At 39.5% G+C, this 23,572-nt stretch overlaps 1 protein-coding gene and 1 pseudogene across 1 annotated transcript; both read left to right on the plus strand.

Annotated features, from left to right (window-relative positions):
- Positions 1-141: 141 nt before the first annotated feature.
- LOC109053603 lies at positions 142-22,336 on the plus strand (annotated as a pseudogene).
- LOC109053602 (protocadherin alpha-C2-like) lies at positions 2,937-10,502 on the plus strand. Its single transcript, XM_042770590.1, has 2 exons — positions 2,937-5,866; positions 8,853-10,502. Exons 1-2 carry the CDS (start codon positions 3,458-3,460, stop codon positions 8,868-8,870), a joined length of 2,427 nt encoding a protein of 808 aa, XP_042626524.1. The 5' UTR covers positions 2,937-3,457; the 3' UTR covers positions 8,871-10,502.
- Positions 22,337-23,572: the final 1,236 nt, after the last annotated feature.

The raw sequence follows: 23,572 nt of genomic DNA on the forward strand, positions 1-23,572 counted from the left end.
AGTATGCAAAGCTTTTCATAAGATGTTATGCAGTGACACGATAATGGAAAATAAAGTGTTGCACACATCGCCTTCAGATATGCACGCACACACAGAGGGAGAGACAGAGAAATTCATTGATCTACGTTTAATACAGACAAAAAGGCTGAGATAATTTTCGCTCATGAAAGACATAAAACTATAAAACAAGACAATATCTTCAGTTCATTTCTTTAATCCGGTAAATATACAGTTTTTGTTTCTGTCTCAGCGCGTCGCTGTTGTCCAGTAAATGACACACAGGCTTCATTTAAAAGGACGTTGTCATATACCAGAGGCTTGGTGGTCCTGAGAACAACATCCTTTTCAGGAGGAACGTTTTTAAATCATTACAGGGATATTTTACAAGGGAGATTTGAACACAAGGGATATTTCAAGAAGCAACAGGACTTGTAGGCTAACTCCATCTGACTGATCTTTTCTTAGTGATTTTGTGTCTTCTGCTGGAATTGATGATGAAGCCAGTTGAACGGTGGGTTGCGTTTTTCTTTGTATTTTGGGTAACGTGGGAAACAGCTTTGTCTGTGACGCGTTATTCCATACCGGAGGAGATGGAGCGCGGATCCGTTGTTGCAAATCTAGCCGCTGATTTAGGGCTGGATGTTACAGGACTAGCACAGAGAGAGGTAAAACTTGATATTTTCCATAACAACAAATATCTTGATATTAATAAAATCACTGGTGAGCTATTTATTGTTGAGAAAATGGATAGGGACAAACCACGACAATCTGTTTTCTAAAATTAGACTTAATAATTGAAAGCCCATTGCGCATTTTCAATATTGAATTGGGCATCACAGACATTAACGATAATGCTCCTCATTTCCGGCGAGATAAAATTGAATTGGATGTCTCAGAGTCCGCAACACCGGGAGAAAGATTTTCTTTGCCCAATGCTTTTGACCCAGACGTTGGTGCCAATACAGTCAAGACCTATAAATTAAGTGAAAGTGAACATTTCACTGTTGATATACATTCTGGTAGTGATGGTACAAAATATGTCGATTTGGTTCTCATGAAGGCTTTAGACAGGGAGGAGAAGGCTGTTCATAATCTGATACTCACTGCAATTGATGGCGGCGTCCCTGCGCGCTCTGGCACGGCTAATATTATTGTGCGCGTCCAAGATACAAATGACAACGCCCCTCAGTTTGATCAAGCAGTTTATTCTCTGAATATGAGCGAAAATTCTCCAGCTGGCACTGTTGTTATTAAATTAGAGGCTACGGATGCTGATGAAGGCCCAAACGCAGATCTTACATACTCATTTACACTTTACACTTCTGAGAAAACGCAGGAGATGTTTTCGATTGATTCAAAAACTGGCGAAATTGCAGTTAAGGGCACCATTGATTATGAAGATATGAAAATATTTGAGATGTTCGTTGAAGCTAAAGACAATGGTCCGGTTCCACTCTCCGGTCAATGCAGAGTGACTGTGTATGTTAAGGATATGAACGATAACTATCCCGAGATAACCATAAAATCTCTTAAGAACACAGTGGATGAAAACGTCCCAGTCGGCTCTGTTATAGCTCTAGTGGGTGTTAGTGACAGAGACACGGGGAATAACGGTAAGGTAAATCTGACAATGAACAAGTCCTTGCCGTTTCTTTTAAACAAAACCTCTGACTACCTCTATGAGTTATTGGTGTCAGAACCGTTAGATCGTGAAATTGTCCCAGAATATGAGATCACGTTGGTTGTGACGGATGAAGGAAGTCCTACCTTATCTGATAACGAGACTATAAGTGTCCAATTGCTAGATGTCAACGATAACTCACCTCAGTTCCCACAGACTTTCTACACGATACCTGTTATGGAGAATAACGCGCCTGGAGCTTTACTGAGCTCTTTAACTGCTATAGATCCAGATCTCCATGAAAATCAGTATCTAGTTTATTTTATTATAGAGAAGGAAATAGTGAATACCTCCATGTCCATGCTGTTCTCTATTAACCCAGAGAACGGGAATCTTTACGCGCTAAAGACGTTTGACTATGAGATAGAGAAGGAGTTTCTTTTCCACATCGAGGCCAGAGACTCTGGTGTTCCTCCGCTCAGCAGTAACGTGACCGTTCACATTATTATCATGGATCAGAACGACAACACGCCTCTTATAGTGTCTCCATGGCGCGCGCACGGCTCGGTGGTGGAGGAAAAGATCCCGAGATCCACCGATAAAGGAACTCTGATAGCCAAAGTCATCGCCATAGACTCTGATTCAGTGCACAACTCTCGAATCACGTACCAGTTTCTCCACAACACTGATGCCACATTATTCAGCTTAGATCAATATAACGGAGAGATCCGGACCATGAGAATGTTCAGTTACAGAGACTCGCGCCATCAGCAGCTGGTTGTGATCGCCAAGGACAACGGAGATCCCGCGCTCTCTGCTACAGTCACCATCAAGCTGTCCACGGTGGAGACCGCCCTTAAAACCTATGCTGACATGACTGAGGTGCCTTTGGGATATGATATCTTCTCCGATTTAAACCTGTATCTGGTGATCGGACTGGGCTCTGTTTCATTTCTTTTACTCATCACTATTTTGGTCACCATCGTGCTGAAGTGTCAGAAAACGAAGCCAAGCAAAGCGGCTCCTCCGAGCAGGAACAGTGTGATCAGCGAGAGGAACTCGACCATCGCGGATTCCACTCTGGTCTCCAACGATGCCTACTGGTACAGTTTATTTCTAGCAGAGACGAGGAAAGGAAAGCTGGTGGTCAGACAGCCTGTGCCAAAGGGAGCGAGATACATCGTGTCCAGTATACCGAGGAGCACAGGACTGACCGAGACCAGCGAATCAGCTGCATCTACTCTACAGGTAAGAAACGCATCCTTATGAACCCTAATGCAAATTATGTATCATTCTTTATGTTTATGGTCTATTTTTTTTTATTATTTTTTTTTTTTTTTGCATCTACACTACAGGTAAGATCACATTTTATAGTCTAAATTTTTGTTATATTGTGCACATGTATTTTGACTTATGAAGCACCCAATTTGAGGTAAGAATATTTCAATAATGGTACTATTATTTTTTAGGCTATGTAAAAATAATAATAATAAAAAAGTTTAATAATAAATTGAGTGTTCGTGCATATTGTAACATAACGTGCGCAAGTTTTACGGCACCTCAATGTGTGTGCGCCAAGTGGCGCTGTAGTCTCACAAATTGTACATCAATTCGAGCTTAATTTCAACGTCATTATCACAGATGGCCATTTTGCAATGAACCCTTATTTTCTGCGTCTCTGGCTTTAGACAAAAGATTGCGGTTTACGTCGAGGAAACTTTTCATCTTTTATCCCTTCACTAACAGTTTTTTCTGCATCTCATTTTGGAATAATATCCAATGCTTTGTTGCTCCACGAACTGCTTTGTCCTTGCATCATAAGCATTTGATCAGACAATGGATTCTGATTTGAAAACCCGGTCATGGAGAAGGTATGTCGCGCTGATTTTACTTGTATCAGTATTTTATCAATCGGCTCTGGCTGTTACTCACTATTCTATTCCAGAGGAGATGGAAGTTGGATCTGTCGTGGCAAATTTGGCCAATGATTTGGGACTTGATGTACAGACTTTGATTAAACGAAACGTCCGATTAGATGTTATTGCTAACAAGAAATACCTCGCCATAAACAAAGACAGGGGGGAGCTGTACATTCAAGAGAAGATTGATCGTGAACATCTTTGTCCTCTTAAAACGACTATGACTTGCTTTCTAAAACTGGAAGTTACTGTTGAGAATCCTGTGCGAATATTTTATATAGAACTGGAAATCACGGACATAAACGATAATAATCCTCATTTTAGACGAGACACAATCAATTTAGATATCACTGAATCTACATCTGCGGGTGAGCGATTTTCTGTCAGTAATGCAGTGGATTCTGATGTCGGTTCCAACTCGGTTAAAACTTATTATCTGAGCCAGAACGAACACTTTGATATTGAAATTCAGTCTGGGAGGGACGGCTCCAAATTTGCTGATTTAATTTTAAAAAAGGCACTAGATCGTGAAACTGAAGCAGTTCATAATCTGATACTGACAGCAGTGGATGGCGGAGTCCCTCCGCGTTCAGGAACGGCCAGCATCGTCGTTCGCGTGTTGGATGCAAATGACAACGCCCCTAAATTTGATCAGGAGAGCTACACCATCAGTTTAACTGAAAACGCACCCATAGGCAGCCTGGTTGTTAAATTAAATGCAACAGATCTAGATGAGGCTTCTAATGCCGACCTTGTGTATTCATTTAGTCTGTATACATCGGAGAAGACACAGAAAGCTTTCAGCTTAAATCCTGATAGTGGTGAAATTAGAGTGAAGGAGATGGTTAATTATGAAGACTTTAAAATTTACAATATGGAGGTTATAGCATCAGATAAAGGAACTCATCCATTATCCGGCCAATGTAAATTATCCATTACAATTACAGACATGAATGACAATCATCCTGAAATTTCAATTAAGTCATTCTCAAGTCCAGTGAAAGAGGATGTACCTGTAAATACTGTAATTGCAGTTGTTAGTGTGAGTGATAAAGACTCAGGAGAAAATGGACAGGTTGATATTCATATTTCTGATGATTTACCTTTTGCTATCAAAGAATCGTCAGATAATTATTATGAATTATTAGTTTCAGAACCGTTAGACCGTGAAAAGGTTCCAGAATATGACATCACTATTACCGTGACTGACAGGGGTAACCCACCGTTATCTGATAATGAAACTATAACTTTAGAGCTATTGGACGTTAACGACAATGTTCCTCAGTTCCCACAGACTTTCTACACGATACCTGTTATGGAGAATAACGCGCCTGGAGCTTTACTGAGCTCTTTAACTGCTATAGATCCAGATCTCCATGAAAATCAGTATCTAGTCTATTTTATAATAGAAAAGGAAATAGTGAACACCTCCATGTCCATGCTGTTCTCTATTAACCCAGAGAACGGGAATCTTTACGCGCTAAAGACGTTTGACTATGAGATAGAGAAGGAGTTCCTTTTCCACATCGAGGCCAGAGACTCTGGTGTTCCTCCGCTCAGCAGTAACGTGACCGTTCACATTATTATCATTGATCAGAACGACAACACGCCTCTTATAGTGTCTCCATGGCGCGCGCACGGCTCGGTGGTGGAGGAAAAGATCCAGAGATCCACCGATAAAGGAACTCTGATAGCCAAAGTCATCGCCATAGACTCTGATTCAGTGCACAACTCTCGAATCATGTACCAGTTTCTCCACAACACTGATGCCACATTATTCAGCTTAGATCAATATAACGGAGAGATCCGGACCATGAGAATGTTCAGTTACAGAGACTCGCGCCACCAGCAGCTGGTTGTGATCGCCAAGGACAACGGAGAGCCCCCGCTCTCTGCTACAGTCACCATCAAACTGTCCACGGTGGAGACCGCCCTTAAAACCTATGCTGACATGACTGAGGTGCCTTTGGGATATGACATCTTCTCCGATTTAAACCTGTATCTGGTGATCGGACTGGGCTCTGTTTCATTTCTTTTACTCATCACTATTTTGGTCACCATCGTGCTGAAGTGTCAGAAAACGAAGCCAAGCAAAGCGGCTCCTCCGAGCAGGAACAGTGTGATCAGCGAGAGGAACTCGACCATCGCGGACTCCACTCTGGTCTCCAACGATGCCTACTGGTACAGTTTATTTCTAGCAGAGACGAGGAAAGGAAAGCTGGTGGTCAGACAGCCTGTGCCAAAGGGAGCGAGATACATCGTGTCCAGTATACCGAGGAGCACAGGACTGACCGAGACCAGCGAATCAGCTGCATCTACACTACAGGTAAGACAATCCAAATCAATTATCAAAGAAAGATTTACATAACGTTTCACGTACAATTTCCTTCCAGATTGTAAGAGAAGATGTGGTGCATGCGCGTACCCAATATAGCATACTCAGTGTTTCTCAGGTTAGGTTGAGAAAATTTTATATTTTTTCATCTCATATTTTAATTACTTTAATTTCTTTTCAATTATCATTTTTCCATATATTTTTTAAACAACTTATGTTTTTTTCTTTCCACTTGTTATTTTGAGGCTCTTAATCTATTAGCACATATTTCCTTTGCATCGAGTAAAAAATAAATAAATAAATAAATAAATAAATAAAAAGTAAAATAGAAGAAAACCTATTCCATGCGAGGCTGTTCTCTTCTTATTGTGTATGTTCAGACTAAACTCACTGAGCGTCGCTGTTCTCTAAGAAAACGCTTTTGGTCATAATCACAAACAACCATGACAGATTTCCTATAGGAGGAAAGCGCACAAAGAGCGCGCCATGACAAGAGCTTCGCTTTGTGCCCTATTCGTTTCTCAACCAATTTCATGATCTCGAGGAATACAAACATCTCAAACGTTGCAGAATGGAAGGATACGTGAAGTCACAGTTCTGGAGGTATGTAACCGTCCTCATGTTTTTCTTCGCTATTTTGGACACAGTGTCCTCTTTTACGCACTATTCTATTCCAGAGGAAATGGAGGAAGGCTCTGTTGTTGCTAATTTGGCGTCAGATTTGGGACTGGATGAGAAAACACTGAGCAGACGAAACATGCGGCTAGATATTATATCTAACAAAAAATATCTGGATGTCAATAAAGAGACAGGAGAGCTCTATATATTAGAAAAGATGGATCGTGAATATCTTTGTTTATCTAAAACGGCGACAACATGTTTTATAAAAATGGAAGTGATACTGGAGAACCCTGTGCGCATATTTAACTTTGAAATTGAAATTGTAGACATAAATGATAATGCTCCCCAGTTTCGGAGAGATACCATCCACCTGGATATATCAGAATCTACAGCAGCCGGGGAGAGGTTCTCACTTAGTAATGCGGTGGATCCTGATATTGGCTCAAATTCGATTAAAACGTATTATTTGAGTGAGAGCGAACATTTTGACATTGAAATACAAACAGGAAGGGACGGTTCAAAATTTGCTGATTTAATTCTTAAAATGCCTTTAGACAGAGAAAAACAAGCTTCACATAATCTGATACTCACTGCTGTGGATGGAGGAGTCCCTGCACGCTCTGGAACTGCAAGCATTATTGTGCGCGTTCTGGACACGAATGACAACGCCCCTCAATTCGATAAGGACAGTTATAATATAAATCTAACAGAAAACGCACCCATTGGAAGCCTTGTAGTGAAATTAAACGCCACAGATAAAGATGAAGGCTCCAATTCAGATATGCTTTATTCTTACAGTTTGTATACCTCAGAGAAAACACAGCAGACATTCAGCCTGAATCCTGACAGCGGAGAAATCAGAGTAAAAGAAATGATTAACTACGAGGATTTCAGGATCTATGATATGGAAATTATAGCAACAGATAAAGGGGTTAATAGTCTCTCAGGAAAATGCAAAGTAAAAATTTTAATCACAGATATAAATGACAATCATCCTGAAATTTCCATAAAATCATTCTCAAGTCCAGTGAAAGAGGATATACCTCTACATACTGTAATTGCAGTTGTTAGTGTGAGTGATAAAGACTCAGGAGAAAATGGACAGGCAGATATTCAAATTTCTGATGATTTACCTTTTGCTCTCAAAGAATCGTCTGATAATTATTATGAATTATTAGTTTCAGAACCGTTAGACCGTGAAAAGGTTCCAGAATACGATATCACTATTACCGTGACTGACAGGGGTAACCCACCGTTATCTGATAATGAAACTATAACTTTAGAGCTACTGGACGTTAACGACAATATTCCTCAGTTCCCACAGACTTTCTACACGATACCTGTTATGGAGAATAACGCGCCTGGAGCTTTACTGAGCTCTTTAACTGCTATAGATCCAGATCTCCATGAAAATCAGTATCTAGTCTATTTTATAATAGAAACGGAAATAGTGAACACCTCCATGTCCATGCTGTTCTCTATTAACCCAGAGAACGGGAATCTTTACGCGCTAAAGACGTTTGACTATGAGATAGAGAAGGAGTTCCTTTTCCACATCGAGGCCAGAGACTCTGGTGTTCCTCCGCTCAGCAGTAACGTGACCGTTCACATTATTATCATGGATCAGAACGACAACACGCCTCTTATAGTGTCTCCATGGCGCGCGCACGGCTCGGTGGTGGAGGAAAAGATCCAGAGATCCACCGATAAAGGAACTCTGATAGCCAAAGTCATCGCCTTAGACTCAGATTCAGTGCACAACTCTCGAATTACGTACCAGTTTCTCCACAACACTGACGCCACATTATTCAGCTTAGATCAATATAACGGAGAGATCCGGACCATGAGAATGTTCAGTTACAGAGACTCGCGCCACCAGCAGCTGGTTGTGATCGCCAAGGACAACGGAGAGCCCGCGCTCTCTGCTACAGTCACCATCAAACTGTCCACGGTGGAGACCGCCCTTAAAACGTATGCTGACATGACTGAGGTGCCTTTGGGATATGACATCTTCTCCGATTTAAACCTGTATCTGGTGATCGGACTGGGCTCTGTTTCATTTCTTTTACTCATCACTATTTTGGTCACCATCGTGCTGAAGTGTCAGAAAACGAAGCCAAGCAAAGCGGCTCCTCCGAGCAGGAACAGTGTGATCAGCGAGAGGAACTCGACCATTGCGGACTCCACTCTGGTCTCCAACGATGCCTACTGGTACAGTTTATTTCTAGCAGAGACGAGGAAAGGAAAGCTGGTGGTCAGACAGCCTGTGCCAAAGGGATCGAGATACATCGTGTCCAGTATACCGAGGAGCACAGGACTGACCGAGACCAGCGAATCAGCTGCATCTACACTACAGGTAAGCACTGCCACATAGTGAATTGAAAAAATAAACAAATAAAAAAATAATGGTCAAACATAAGATATGGATGTTTTTTGTTTTTCCCGGTGATGTAAAATGCCCTTTTAAGTTAACTTTGCACATGCGCATTTGCTTTTATTTTGATAGCACTTGACAATTAATCTGCTGAAAATGTAGATAAGAAGATAAGAAATATTATGCATCACTTTTACACAATGCAGTGTAGCTACTTATTTTCAGAGATAATTTAGCTGCTTTTTAAACTTTAAACGTATCTAAATCAGGAGACTGTTACTTGTTTAATTACCTGTTACGTAATGCGTTTTTATTGGCACAGTTTTGAAAATCACCTGGTGCATTTGTCATTTGCTTTTGTTTGCATATAGTATATGAAAAGCCTCATTATAATTTTTATTATTATTATTATTTTTTTTTTTTTATTAAAACCTTAACCAACGTAAAAAAAAAAATATTTTAAAATACTTTTATTATTTTAGTCTGTAAGCTGCACTCCTCGCTCCTGTGCGCACAGAGTCGCTGTCCACCAAGGAAATACTTTTCTAGTCATTCTGCCATCGTCGCCATTATCGCCTCTTCATCTGCGGGCAACATTGCAGTCTTTCTTTCAGGCAGGACCATTCGTTCTTTCATATATTGGTCCAGTTGTATTTTCTTGCATTGCGCGAATTATTTTCTTGAACCATATCCACGGTTTGGAACTCTTTTGACCTGGTTTCTGTGTGCACTTTCAGGAAAATCGAAACAATGGAACCTAAAGCACAGCTATGGTTAAGGTACGTCTCGATCCTCGTAATCCTTGCTGCTGTGTTTCAGACAGCAGCTGCTGTTACTCACTACACAATTCCTGAGGAAATGGACGAAGGGTCTGTGGTTGCAAATTTGGTGTCTGATTTGGGATTGGATTTCAAAAGTCTTAGTAAACGTAAAATACGGTTGGATGTCGTCGCTAATAAAAAATATCTTGACGTTAACAAAGATACTGGGGAGATGTACATTTTAGAAAAGATTGACAGAGAAAATCTGTGCACGTCAAAGTCAGTTACAACATGCGTTCTTAAAGTGGATGCCACATTAGAGAATCCTATTCGAATGTTTAATATTGAACTTGAAATAATGGACATAAATGATAATGCGCCAAGTTTTCGTCGAAATACAATGCATTTAGACATATCAGAGGCAACAGCATCAGGGGAGAGGTTTTCCCTCACAAATGCTGTAGACCCTGATACAGGTTCAAATTCCGTGAAGACATACTATCTCAGTGAAAGCGACCATTTTAGTATTGAGATTCAGACTGGACGAGACGGATCTAAGTTTGCTGACTTAATACTGAAAACGTCATTAGACAGAGAAAAACAAGCTTCACATAATCTGATACTCACTGCTGTGGATGGCGGAGTCCCTGCGCGCTCTGGAACAGCTAGCATTATTGTGCGCGTTCTGGACACTAATGACAACGCCCCTCAATTCTATAAAGACAGTTACACTATAAATCTAACGGAAAACGCACCTATTGGTAGCCTTGTATTGAAATTAAACGCCACAGATAAAGATGAAGGAACGAATTCCGATATATTTTACTCTTTTAGTCTATATACCTCAGAAAAAACGCAGGAGACATTCAGTCTTAATATAAAATCCCTAAAATTCATAAATCAAAGTAAAAAATATAAATAATAATGAAAAAAACAGGATATATGATATGGAAATCATAGCAACAGATAAAGGGTCTAATAGTCTTTCTGGGAAGTGTAAAGTAAAGATTTTAGTCATAGATATGAATGACAATCATCCTGAAATTTCCATAAAATCATTCTCAAGTCCAGTGAAAGAGGATGTACCTGTAAATACTGTAATTGCAGTTGTTAGTGTGAGTGATAAAGACTCAGGAGAAAATGGACAGGTTGATGTTCATATTTCTGATGATTTACCTTTTGCGCTCAAAGAATCGTCGGATAATTATTATGAATTATTAGTTTCAGAACCGTTAGACCGTGAAAAGGTTTCAGAATACGACATCACTATTACCGTGACTGACAGGGGTAACCCACCGTTATCTGATAATGAAACTATAACTTTAGAGCTACTGGACGTTAACGACAATGTTCCTCAGTTCCCACAGACATTCTACACGATACCTGTTATGGAGAATAACGCGCCTGGAGCTTTACTGAGCTCTTTAACTGCTATAGATCCAGATCTCCATGAAAATCAGTATCTAGTCTATTTTATAATAGAAAAGGAAATAGTGAACACCTCCATGTCCATGCTGTTCTCTATTAACCCAGAGAACGGGAATCTTTACGCACTAAAGACGTTTGACTATGAGATAGAGAAGGAGTTTCTTTTCCACATCGAGGCCAGAGACTCTGGTGTTCCTCCGCTCAGCAGTAACGTGACCGTTCACATTATTATCATGGATCAGAACGACAACACGCCGCTTATTGTGTCTCCATGGCGCGCGCACGGCTCGGTGGTGGAGGAAAAGATCCAGAGATCCACCGATAAAGGAACTCTGATAGCCAAAGTCATTGCCATAGACTCTGATTCAGTGCACAACTCTCGAATCACGTACCAGTTTCTCCACAACACTGACGCCACATTATTCAGCTTAGATCAATACAACGGAGAGATCCGGACCATGAGAATGTTCAGTTACAGAGACTCGCGCCACCAGCAGCTGGTTGTGATCGCCAAGGACAACGGAGAGCCCGCGCTCTCTACTACAGTCACCATCAAACTGTCCACGGTGGAGACCGCCCTTAAAACCTATGCTGACATGACTGAGGTGCCTTTGGAATATGATATCTTCTCCGATTTAAACCTGTATCTGGTGATCGGTCTGGGCTCTGTTTCATTTCTTTTACTCATCACTATTTTGGTCACCATCGTGCTGAAGTGTCAGAAAACGAAGCCCAGCAAAGCGGCTCCTCCGAGCAGGAACAGTGTGATCAGCGAGAGGAACTCGACCATCGCGGATTCCACTCTGGTCTCCAACGATGCCTACTGGTACAGTTTATTTCTAGCAGAGACGAGGAAAGGAAAGCTGGTGGTCAGACAGCCAGTGCCAAAGGGAGCGAGATACATCGTGTCCAGTATACCGAGGAGCACAGGACTGACCGAGACCAGCGACTCAGCTGCATCCACACTACAGGTAAAACAATCCAAATCATTAATCAAGGAGAGATTCACGTGATGGTTCACGCACAATTTCCTTCCAGAGTGTTAAATAAGAGGTGGTTCATGGGCTTGGTATACCTTACTATGTTTCGCAGGCTAAGAAAATACAAGATAGTTTTTCCCTCTCATATTTGAATTTCTTCTCAGTTATCCTTATGTTTATAAAGTATGTTCTTGTATTTTGCATTTGTTATTTTAAGGCTATTTTTCTATCATCACTTTTTGCCTTGGCATCGAGTAGAACAGAAAAAAAGCAACATATAACTCGGGAAATAGAAAAATACTTATTGTAAGCAAGAATGTTCTCTTCTTATTGTGTATGTTCAGACCAAACTCACTGAGCGTCGCTGTTCTCTAAGAAAACGCTTTTTGACTTAATCACAATCACCATGACAGATTTCTTATAGGAGCAAAGCGCACAAAGAGCGCGCCATGACAAGAGCTTTGCTGTGTGTGCCATTAGCTTCTCAACCAATTTCAGGATCGCGAGGAATACAAACATCTCAAACAGAATGAAGGGACTCGTGAAGTCACAGTTCTGGAGGTATGTAACGTTCCTTCTGCTTTTCTCTGCTATTTTGGACAAAGCGTTCGCTGTTACACACTATTCCATCCCAGAAGAAATGGAGGAAGGCTCTGTTGTCGCTAATTTGGCATCCGATTTGGGACTGGATGTGAAAACACTCCGCAGCAGACAAATGCGACTCGATATAAGATCTAACAAAAAATATCTGGATGTCAACAAAGAAACAGGAGAGCTCTATATATTAGAAAAGATAGATAGAGAATTTCTTTGTTCATCTAAAACGGCGACATGTTTTATAAAAATGGAAGTAACACTCGAGAACCCTGTGCGAATGTTTAACATTGAAATTGAAATTGTAGATATCAACGATAATGCTCCCCGGTTTTGGAGGGATACGATCCGTCTGGATATATCAGAATCAACAGCAGCCGGGGAGAGGTTCTCACTTAGTAATGCAGTGGATCCTGATATTGGCTCGAATTCGATAAAAACGTATTACTTGACTCAGAGCGAACATTTTGACATTGAAATACAAACAGGAAGGGACGGTTCAAAATTTGCTGATTTAATTCTGAAAAAGCTTTTAGACAGAGAAAAACAAGCCTCACATAATCTGATACTCACTGCTGTGGATGGCGGAGTCCCCGCGCGCTCTGGAACAGCTAGCATTATTGTGCGAGTTCTGGACACGAATGACAACGCCCCTCAATTCGATAAGGACAGTTACAATATAAATCTAACAGAAAACGCACCTATTGGTAGCCTTGTAGTGAAATTAAACGCCACAGATAAAGATGAAGGAACGAATTCAGATATCCTTTATTCTTACAGTTTGTATACCTCAGAGAAAACACAGCAGACATTCAGTCTGAATCCTGACAATGGAGAAATCAAAGTAAAAGAAATGATTAATTATGAAGATTTCAGGATATATGATATGGAAATCATAGCAACAGATAAAGGGTCTGATAGCCTCTCTGGAAAGTGTAAAGTTAAGATTTTAGTCACAGATATGAATGACAATCATCCTGAAGTTTCCATAAAATCATTCTCAAGTCCAGTTAAAGAGGATGTACATGTAAATACTGTAATTGCAGTTGTTAGTGTGAGTGATAAAGACTCAGGAGAAAATGGACAGGTAGATATTCATATTTCTGATGATTTACCTTTTGCTCTCAAAGAATCGTCTGATAATTATTATGAATTATTAGTTTCAGAACCGTTAGACCGTGAAAAGGTTCCAGAATACGATATCACTATTACCGTGACTGACAGGGGTAACCCACCGTTATCTGATAATGAAACTATAACTTTAGAGCTACTGGACGTTAACGACAATGTTCCTCAGTTCCCACAGTCTTTCTACACGATACCTGTTATGGAGAATAACGCGCCTGGAGCTTTACTGAGCTCTTTAACTGCTATAGATCCAGATCTCCATGAAAATCAGTATCTAGTCTATTTTATAATAGAAAAGGAAATAGTGAACACCTCCATGTCCATGCTGTTCTCTATTAACCCAGAGAACGGGAATCTTTACGCGCTAAAGACTTTTGACTATGAGATAGAGAAGGAGTTTCTTTTCCACATCGAGGCCAGAGACTCTGGTGTTCCTCCGCTCAGCAGTAACGTGACCGTTCACATTATTATCATGGACCAGAACGACAACACGCCGCTTATAGTGTCTCCATGGCGCGCGCACGGCTCGGTGGTGGAGGAAAAGATCCCGAGATCCACCGATAAAGGAACTCTGATAGCCAAAGTCATCGCCTTAGACTCAGATTCAGTGCACAACTCTCGAATCACGTACCAGTTTCTCCACAACACTGACGCCACATTATTCAGCTTAGATCAATACAACGGAGAGATCCGGACCATGAGAATGTTCAGTTACAGAGACTCGCGCCACCAGCAGCTGGTTGTGATCGCCAAGGACAACGGAGATCCCGCGCTCTCTGCTACAGTCACCATCAAACTGTCCACGGTGGAGACGGCCCTTAAAACCTATGCTGACATGACTGAGGTGCCTTTGGAATATGATATCTTCTCCGATTTAAACCTGTATCTGGTGATCGGACTTGGCTCTGTTTCATTTCTTTTACTCATCACTATTTTGGTCACCATCGTGCTGAAGTGTCAGAAAACGAAGCCAAGCAAAGCGGCTCCTCCGAGCAGGAACAGTGTGATCAGCGAGAGGAACTCGACCATCGCGGACTCCACTCTGGTCTCCAACGATGCCTACTGGTACAGTTTATTTCTAGCAGAGACGAGGAAAGGAAAGCTGGTGGTCAGACAGCCTGTGCCAAAGGGAGCGAGATACATCGTGTCCAGTATACCGAGGAGCACAGGACTGACCGAGACCAGCGACTCAGCTGCATCTACACTACAGGTAAGAAACGCATCCTTATGAACCCTAATGCAAATTATGTATCATTCTTTATGTTTATGGTTTATTTATTTATTTATTTTAGTTCAGCGTATTTTGAGCATTCGTAATTTTCTTTAATCTTCGTTTGCAGTCTAATAAAAACAATAATAACAACAAAGCAGTTATCTTAAAATAAGCATTTTTTGCAGCTAAAAACACAATCATACAGGATGTACAAACTTGGCGCCATGTGTCGCTGTTCACCAACAAAAACCCATGTTAAGTGGTACATTTTTCAGCCGCCATGACGTGCATTTCATTTTAGTCTTGAGGGAGGTGATCCTGTTCTAGTTCGTGCTGTGTGCAGAATACGATTCAAGTTTGTGGTCAGTTGAGTCTATTGCCTGAAAATAATCAGCAGTTCACTCTCGTGACGTCTCGTAATTTTATGGAATTGTAGCTGTCTGTTAACACACCCATTCACTATGAAGAGATGCACTGCTGTGATAGCTGATGGTAAGAGGTACGTGTTCATCTTTCTTCTGTTCCCTGCGATCTTTGGCATTACGTCTGCCATCACACATTACTCTATTCCTGAAGAAATGGTAGCTGGATCCGTTGTGGCTAATCTAGCCACAGATTTGGGGTTAGACTTAAAAGCTTTAACCAAACGACGAATACGATTAGATGTCATTAGTAACAGAAAATACTTGGACATTAACAAAGAAACCGGAGATCTTTATGTAGCGGAGAAAATAGATCGAGAATATCTGTGCAACTTCAAGACATCGTCCTGTTTTTTAAAGATGGATGTGACAGTCGATAACCCTGAGAGAATATTTAATATTGAGCTTGAAATACTGGATATCAATGACAATGCACCGCACTTCAGGAGGGACACAATGCACCTTGATATTTCTGAATCTACCCCAGTTGGCGAACGATTCTCTCTGAATAACGCTGTAGATCCAGACTTTGGCTCAAATTCCATCAAAACGTACTATCTAACTGATAGCGAGCATTTTGATATTGACACACAGTCTGGAAGGGACGGGTCGAAATTTACAAATTTAGTCTTAAAAAAGCCATTAGACCGCGAGAAACAAGCAACGCATAACATGATACTCACTGCTGTAGATGGAGGAGTCCCCGCGCGTTCTGGAACTGCGAGTATTATTGTGCGCGTGTTAGATGTGAATGACAACGCCCCAAAATTTGATAAAGACAGTTATACCATTAACCTTACAGAAAACTCTCCGATTGGAAGTCTTGTATTGAAATTAAACGCATCAGACTTAGACGAGGGTTCAAATTCAGATATAGTGTATGCATTTAGCCTGTATACCTCTGAAAAAACACAACAAACATTTAGTTTAAATCCTGAAAATGGTGAAATTAGAATCAAAGAAATTATTAGCTATGAGGATTTTAAGATTTATGATATGGAGGTCATTGCTACTGATAAGGGGGCAAATCCTTTATCTAGACAATGTAAACTGACTATATTGATAAATGATATGAATGACAATCATCCTGAAATTTCTATAAAATCATTCTCAAGTCCAGTGAAAGAGAATGTACCTGTTAATACAGTAATCGCAGTTGTTAGTGTAAGTGATAAAGACTCGGGAGAAAATGGACAGGTAGATATTCATATTTCTGACAATTTACCCTTTGCGCTCAAAGAATCATCTGATAATTATTATGAATTATTAATTTCAGAACCGTTAGACCGTGAAAAGGTTCCAGAATATGACATCACTATTACCGTGACTGACAGGGGTAACCCACCGTTATCTGATAATGAAACTATAACTTTAGAGCTACTGGACGTTAACGACAATGTTCCTCAGTTCCCACAGACTTTCTACACGATACCTGTTATGGAGAATAACGCGCCTGGAGCTTTACTGAGCTCTTTAACTGCTATAGATCCAGATCTACATGAAAATCAGTATTTAGTTTATTTTATAATAGAAAAGGAAATAGTGAACACCTCTATGTCCATGCTGTTCTCTATTAACCCAGAGAACGGGAATCTTTACGCGCTAAAGACTTTTGACTATGAGATAGAGAAGGAGTTTCTTTTCCACATCGAGGCCAGAGACTCTGGTGTTCCTCCGCTCAGCAGTAACGTGACCGTTCACATTATTATCATGGATCAGAACGACAACACGCCGCTTATAGTGTCTCCATGGCGCGCGCACGGCTCGGTGGTGGAGGAAAAGAACCCGAGATCCACCGATAAAGGAACTCTGATAGCCAAAGTAATCGCCATAGACTCTGATTCAGTGCACAACTCTCGAATCACGTACCAGTTTCTCCACAACACTGACGCCACATTATTCAGCTTGGATCAATATAACGGAGAGATCCGGACCATGAGAATGTTCAGTTACAGAGACTCGCGCCACCAGCAGCTGGTTGTGATCGCCAAGGACAACGGAGATCCCGCGCTCTCTGCTACAGTCACCATCAAACTGTCCACGGTGGAGACCGCCCTTAAAACCTATGCTGACATGACTGAGGTGCCTTTGGAATATGATATCTTCTCCGATTTAAACCTGTATCTGGTGATCGGACTGGGCTCTGTTTCATTTCTTTTACTCATCACTATTTTGGTCACCATCGTGCTGAAGTGTCAGAAAACAAAGCCCAGCAAAGCGGCTCCTCCGAGCAGGAACAGTGTGATCAGCGAGAGGAACTCGACCATCGCGGACTCCACTCTGGTCTCCAACGATGCCTACTGGTACAGTTTATTTCTAGCAGAGACGAGGAAAGGAAAGCTGGTGGTCAGACAGCCTGTGCCAAAGGGAGCGAGATACATCGTGTCCAGTATACCGAGGAGCACAGGACCGACCGAAACCAGCGACTCAGCTCCATCTACTCTACAGGTAGGCTTACATACCGTCAACAGGTGAACTAGTTCTTCAAAGAAGCCAGGCAACGGTATACAGTTTGACTTTTCAGCCTTTAGCCAAACACTTTATAATCCCACACTATTCTCTGAGATGCTTATTTTCAGCTCCTGCCTTTCAAGTACACATTCACATCATCCATCTTGTGAAGTTATGCTGAAGTTGAAACTAAGCACATCTTCTATTGTACCACATCTTCTATTATACTTTATATATATTATATTTGTGTATATATAAAAATTCTGCCTTAGAAAAAACCACTACTCGAATCAATCCAGTACTCTTCTTTTTATTTACAAACAGTTAAACTTCATTTTCTTGTCTTAAAATTTCACATACACATATTTGTATATTTATATGAAAATATCTACGCTTATATTCGTTCAGACAAAATTACAGAAGTGAACATTGCCTTCTTGCAAATGTTTGTGTTTTTGCTGTGTTTATTCTGATTCTGCAATCCTACAGCCCCATATATTTTACCTGCTGTACAAATACTCTCAGCTTCCTTCTAACTGAGCTGCTGCCACAGAGAAAGATAAAATATAAATTTGTGCTTGTGTGTGTGTGTGTGTCTCTCAGAGCTTGTGTGTGTGTGTATGAAATATAAATTTGTGCAAGTGTGTTGTGACCTGTTGCTTCTCTCTCAGAGCTTGCTGACATACTTTTTGACCTTCTGTTGCAATTTCAGTTGTAGTTCTGATATTCACAAATGTTGTGATAAATTTGTCCTTAAATCTCTTTATATTATTATATTATATTATATTATATTATATTATATTATATTATATTATATTATATTATATTATATTATATTATATGTTTGTGTCATGTTCCAAGGTGTTTTTTTTTTATTTATTTTTTTACAATTTTTACACACACAGACACACACACACACACACACACACACACACACACACACACACACACACACACACACACAAAAGCAAACTACAGTGGCCCCAATAATATTTGGATAGTTAAATCACACATTGGCCATTGCTACTTCTCTGTAAAATGAATCATGGGTCTTGTAATTTTCATTAAAAAAAATTAAGGTGATAATTAAAAATAGTATGTATATTTTATTAAAGAAACTGTGGTTCAGTGTTGTATATAAATTATTGAGAACTTTTAGCTAATAAAACCAAGAGGTTATGTTTTCCTCATATTTTTTAAGGAAACTGAAGCAGTTTTGAGGCTTGAATTAAGAAACTGATTAAACTTAAAAAAGAAAATTAAGGAAAGAAGGCTACCTATTTATTTTAAGGGAATTAGCTCAATTTTGCAGTTTTATTTTGGCTTTGATTGTTACAGTAGTTCCCAGCATGCTTTGCATTTGGCTGGATATAGAGAGTAAATATTGAAATTAAGTGCTACTTTGTGTGTTTTTGAGTAAAGGGAAACATCGAATAATGTTTAATGTTCAGTTATGTTTGACATTTGAAAGAGATTCTGTTAATTTGAAGTTTCTGTTGTTAGCATTGTGCAGAAGAGTAGAACTTATGGTTATGGATAACTGCATGTACTAACACTGTGAGGCATGATGCTTTGTTCAATCAGCAGTAGCTCTGCTAAGGCTACTGCAATAAAGCTTTTCCCTACTTGAGCTATTAGGCTGTATACAGTATTTTAACTGTACAAAATATCTTGAAGACAAATACAAACAGGCTTTACTCGAAATCACAGACATTTGAGAATCAACTTAAAACAAATAAGCACATTTCTTTAATAATATCAAATTCATTGTGACATATATTAAATAATTTAGGAGATTTTACATTATATACTCAAAAATATTAAATTAAAAAATCAGGTCTTAAAAACTACTCTAAAATATTATGTGTAATATTGTTACAAATAAAGTCTTATTTTTTTATATTTTAAAGTGTGGCTTAAGTATCCAAAAACGTTTGGGTCCACTGTGTTTCTTGGCATTGGCATAAATCAATTGCGGTAACACTTCACAAGCAACATGTATTTTTTCTTTTCTTTTTTTTTTTATATATATTTTCCATAAATGTATTAAATAAGGATAAACAATGTTTTCTTTACTGAACATGATAAATTTGAATTTAAGCACTTGACATTTTTAAATATGCATCAAGTTTTGCTTATTTGTATGATTATGATATATATATATTTCTGTAGCATTTCTTTAACTTGTTCTCTTTTGTTAGAGAGTGTTACCTGAAGGACACGTAAGTTATTTGAATGACAAAATTAGAATGTTTTTAATTTTTCCTATTATTTTTTTTTCATGTAAACGATGCATTTTAATCTGTCTCTGCTCTCATTCTCTCATTCTTAGTGCTTCTTAGTGAATTGCATAATGTAGTTTGTTTTTCTTCATTTGTTATGCTTTAACATTTCTCACATTGTATCTCAGGTTACCTGGAGTCCCCGATAATTCAGACAACAAGGAGAGGACAGCAAAACATTTTCTTGATTTGATTTGTTCATGCACCGTAGATCTTTTACACAATGCTTAGTAAAAATCAATGTGGATTGAGGTTTTGTTGACAGAAAAGTGTTCAGTGAAATTTATCAAAATGATTGTGCTAAAAGCTACATATTGAAATGTATGTTTCTGTTTTTGTTTCCGTTTTAAAGTACTCAAAATGATCGAGGTCCCTTCTCCCACTGGAGGTATGCAGCCCTGACTTCACCATTCTCTCGATTTCTGGAGCTCCTGATCCCAGGGCCCATTGACCTTTGCTGAAATATATGTGACTCTGTGTGTTTCTCTTTGTGGTTGGTGATTTTTGTCATTGGAGTTTGCCTTGTCCTGTTGTAGGAGGAGCCAAGCAAACAAGTGCAACTGAATTCAAATCAGTTTTATTCAGTTTAGATGCAGATAAATGCTTCAACAGGTCAACATCAACACTCATTTTGACATTTCACTTGGTCTTCTGAGCTTTTTAGATGTACAGGCTGCTAGATTGAAACTCTGCAGTATTTATGAACACAATGTGTGCATTTCTTTCCCCACTTGTGGAACTCAAAACTGAAACCCGCAGTTTTTTTTTTTTTTCTTCTTCACTACAAATTATGTTATGCAGCCTCACAAAACCCAACTTTATTAGGCACCTGTGACCAGCAGAAATGCTAATGATAACTCTGATTTTCTGTGGTTTGATTGACAGTGGCTGGGGGTGAAAATGTTGCTCATATGTAAAATGCATTCCTTAATCGGTTAAAGAAAGTTCACCCAGAAGTAAAAATGGATAATTTACTCACCTTCATGTCTTTCCAAATTTGAATGGTTTTCTTTGTTTTTCGTGGAAGAATGTTTATGCTGCTCTTTTTTATACAATGAAAGTGACAAGGAATGGAAGATGTCAAGTTCCAAAAAAAAAAAAATATATATTAAAAACCAACTGATTCTCATCTTTAAATTTTCTTGACACTATCTGTTTTCATTCACTTTCATAATTTGAAAAAAAAAAGCATCCAGGATATTTTTTCTTTTTGTGTTCTACAGACGAAAAAGTCAGGTTTGAAATGACAGACGGGTTAGTAAATGGCAGAATTACATTCCTTTAAACACTGATTAGGAAGAGTGTTTTTAGCAAATATGGCTCTAGTGCATGATGTGGGTTTTAATGATATATGTACTGATTGTTCATCTACTAAACATCATTATGAGATCCTCAGCCTGTTTGTTGGATGGTTTGTCTACTTGTGTGTTTGAATGGATGGTGAATTGACTGGTGAATTCCAATTTCACATACTGGTTCTGTTGATTTTTTCTTCACAAATGAATCAGAATGATGCAAAACGAATTACAACCACCCAGTTTCCAGCTCGCTGCCCTTCCATCACCCCACCACCCTCACCTTATATCTGAGCATGGTTCTCATTGATCAACCCACCCCTCCGTCACCTGTCAATCAAACCAAGGTTCCACCTTCTGTTTTGCCTGAAGCCTTTAAGTGACAGGCCTTGGTTGCATGAGATGTGTTCAGATTCTGGCCTATCACTAAGTGAATAATGTTTGAAGTCTAGGCTCTTATGTCCAGTTTTTCTTTCTCGTTGACAGGCGTCCACCACCACCAGCAGCAGTTCCAACTGAGGATCCTCCCAACTGTATTGCCGGAGCAACATATGAAAAACATTCCATCAACCTGCATGTCTGTCCATCAGTATCCATCATATTCACCTGCACCATCCTACAGAGATGAAACCAACCCTGGGTGATGCCTGCATATTCATGTCAGTGTTCGGAGAGTTTGCCCTCACTTTCCCTAACAAGCTCATTGTTGATCTGACCAGAGGAATAACAAAGATCTTTTGCCTATGATACTAAGAGACACTCTTACACCTGACCGGTCAGGATTGGACTTGGACTGGATCTATGAGCACGCACACACACACACACACACACACACACACACACACACACACACACACACACACACACACACACACACACACACACACACACACACACACACACACACACAAATTCATATCTTCAAACAGCACAGCTCATGTCTTTATCAAAGAAACTTTTCTGCAAATCCAGTATGCTTATGTTTGCATGGTAAAAGCTCCATGTTAGATCTTCGTTATATTTAGTGACTGGTAAAGACATTGGGGTGAGAAATTATTAACAGAATATTCTCACATGAACTGACGTGGACACTGAATTGCAAAAAAAAAAAAAAAATCCAATTCTTAATCAGTGGTTTTGTCTTATTTTCCATTAAAATTATCTAAATATGCTTGCAATAAGATTAATTTACCACATAAGCAAACATTGTGTAAACCTCACTAAAATCTGAAAATCAAGTCACTCAGTCATGCTCTGAAAAGCAGTAATATCTTATGCATTTTGTTACTCATAAATACATCTGGTTTCAAGCATGTTTATATATTTTTACTGGAAAATATAGAGATACTAATGACAAATGGGATTTTTTTGCAATGTGAATGATATTAAACAAGCACCAAGAGGATTAAATGTTTCAGCCATGTTGACAGATGGAGTGCGGAGCTTTTGTTAGACTGAATTTGGACATTGAAAGCTTCTCTTTCCCTGCAACAGATGTATAAAGGTTTTCTCATGTGTTTTCCTGGATCTCATAAAGACTTCTATCAGAATAATGCAAGTGTTATCCAGTGTATTCAGAAGAGGTCACAGAAAATTCGATAGTCTTTGCTCTTCTCTGTAGGTGTTGTATTATGTCTGTGTTACTGTTTATGTCTGCATTTTTGAGTTTCAGTATGTAAAGAATCAAGTTAAATCTACGCACTGATCTGACACAGAAAGAGTGGAGAATTGTTGTAGTTCTGTGGTGACTGGTGACATTCATGAATGCACAAATGCAGACACAGCACAGTGATGTCATAATTTGGACATTTGATAGTCACAGTGGTTTCTAAGTATTTAGGAGATTCATTAAGTAGCCACTTCCTGATGCCCAAGATTTCTGTTTCAGATAAAAACCCACTGACTTCTAAGTGACTTCTAAGACTGTTGAAGAGTGAGTTCCTTCTTTTCGTCCTTTATATAAACACCACACTATTTCAGAGATAAAGACCATCAGACTTCACTTAATCTTTGAAATAAGGCCAAATGTAAAGAGCACTCAAGGTGGTGGGTGACTTTTACTTGCTTTAAAACAAGAAAAGATGAGAACTGCTAATGTTTACGTATCAACTGTATAATTATCTGATATTATGAAATGTGTTTAATATT

Source organism: Cyprinus carpio, chromosome A14, assembly GCF_018340385.1.
Source record: "Cyprinus carpio isolate SPL01 chromosome A14, ASM1834038v1, whole genome shotgun sequence".
NCBI classification, from domain to species: Eukaryota; Metazoa; Chordata; class Actinopteri; order Cypriniformes; family Cyprinidae; genus Cyprinus; species Cyprinus carpio.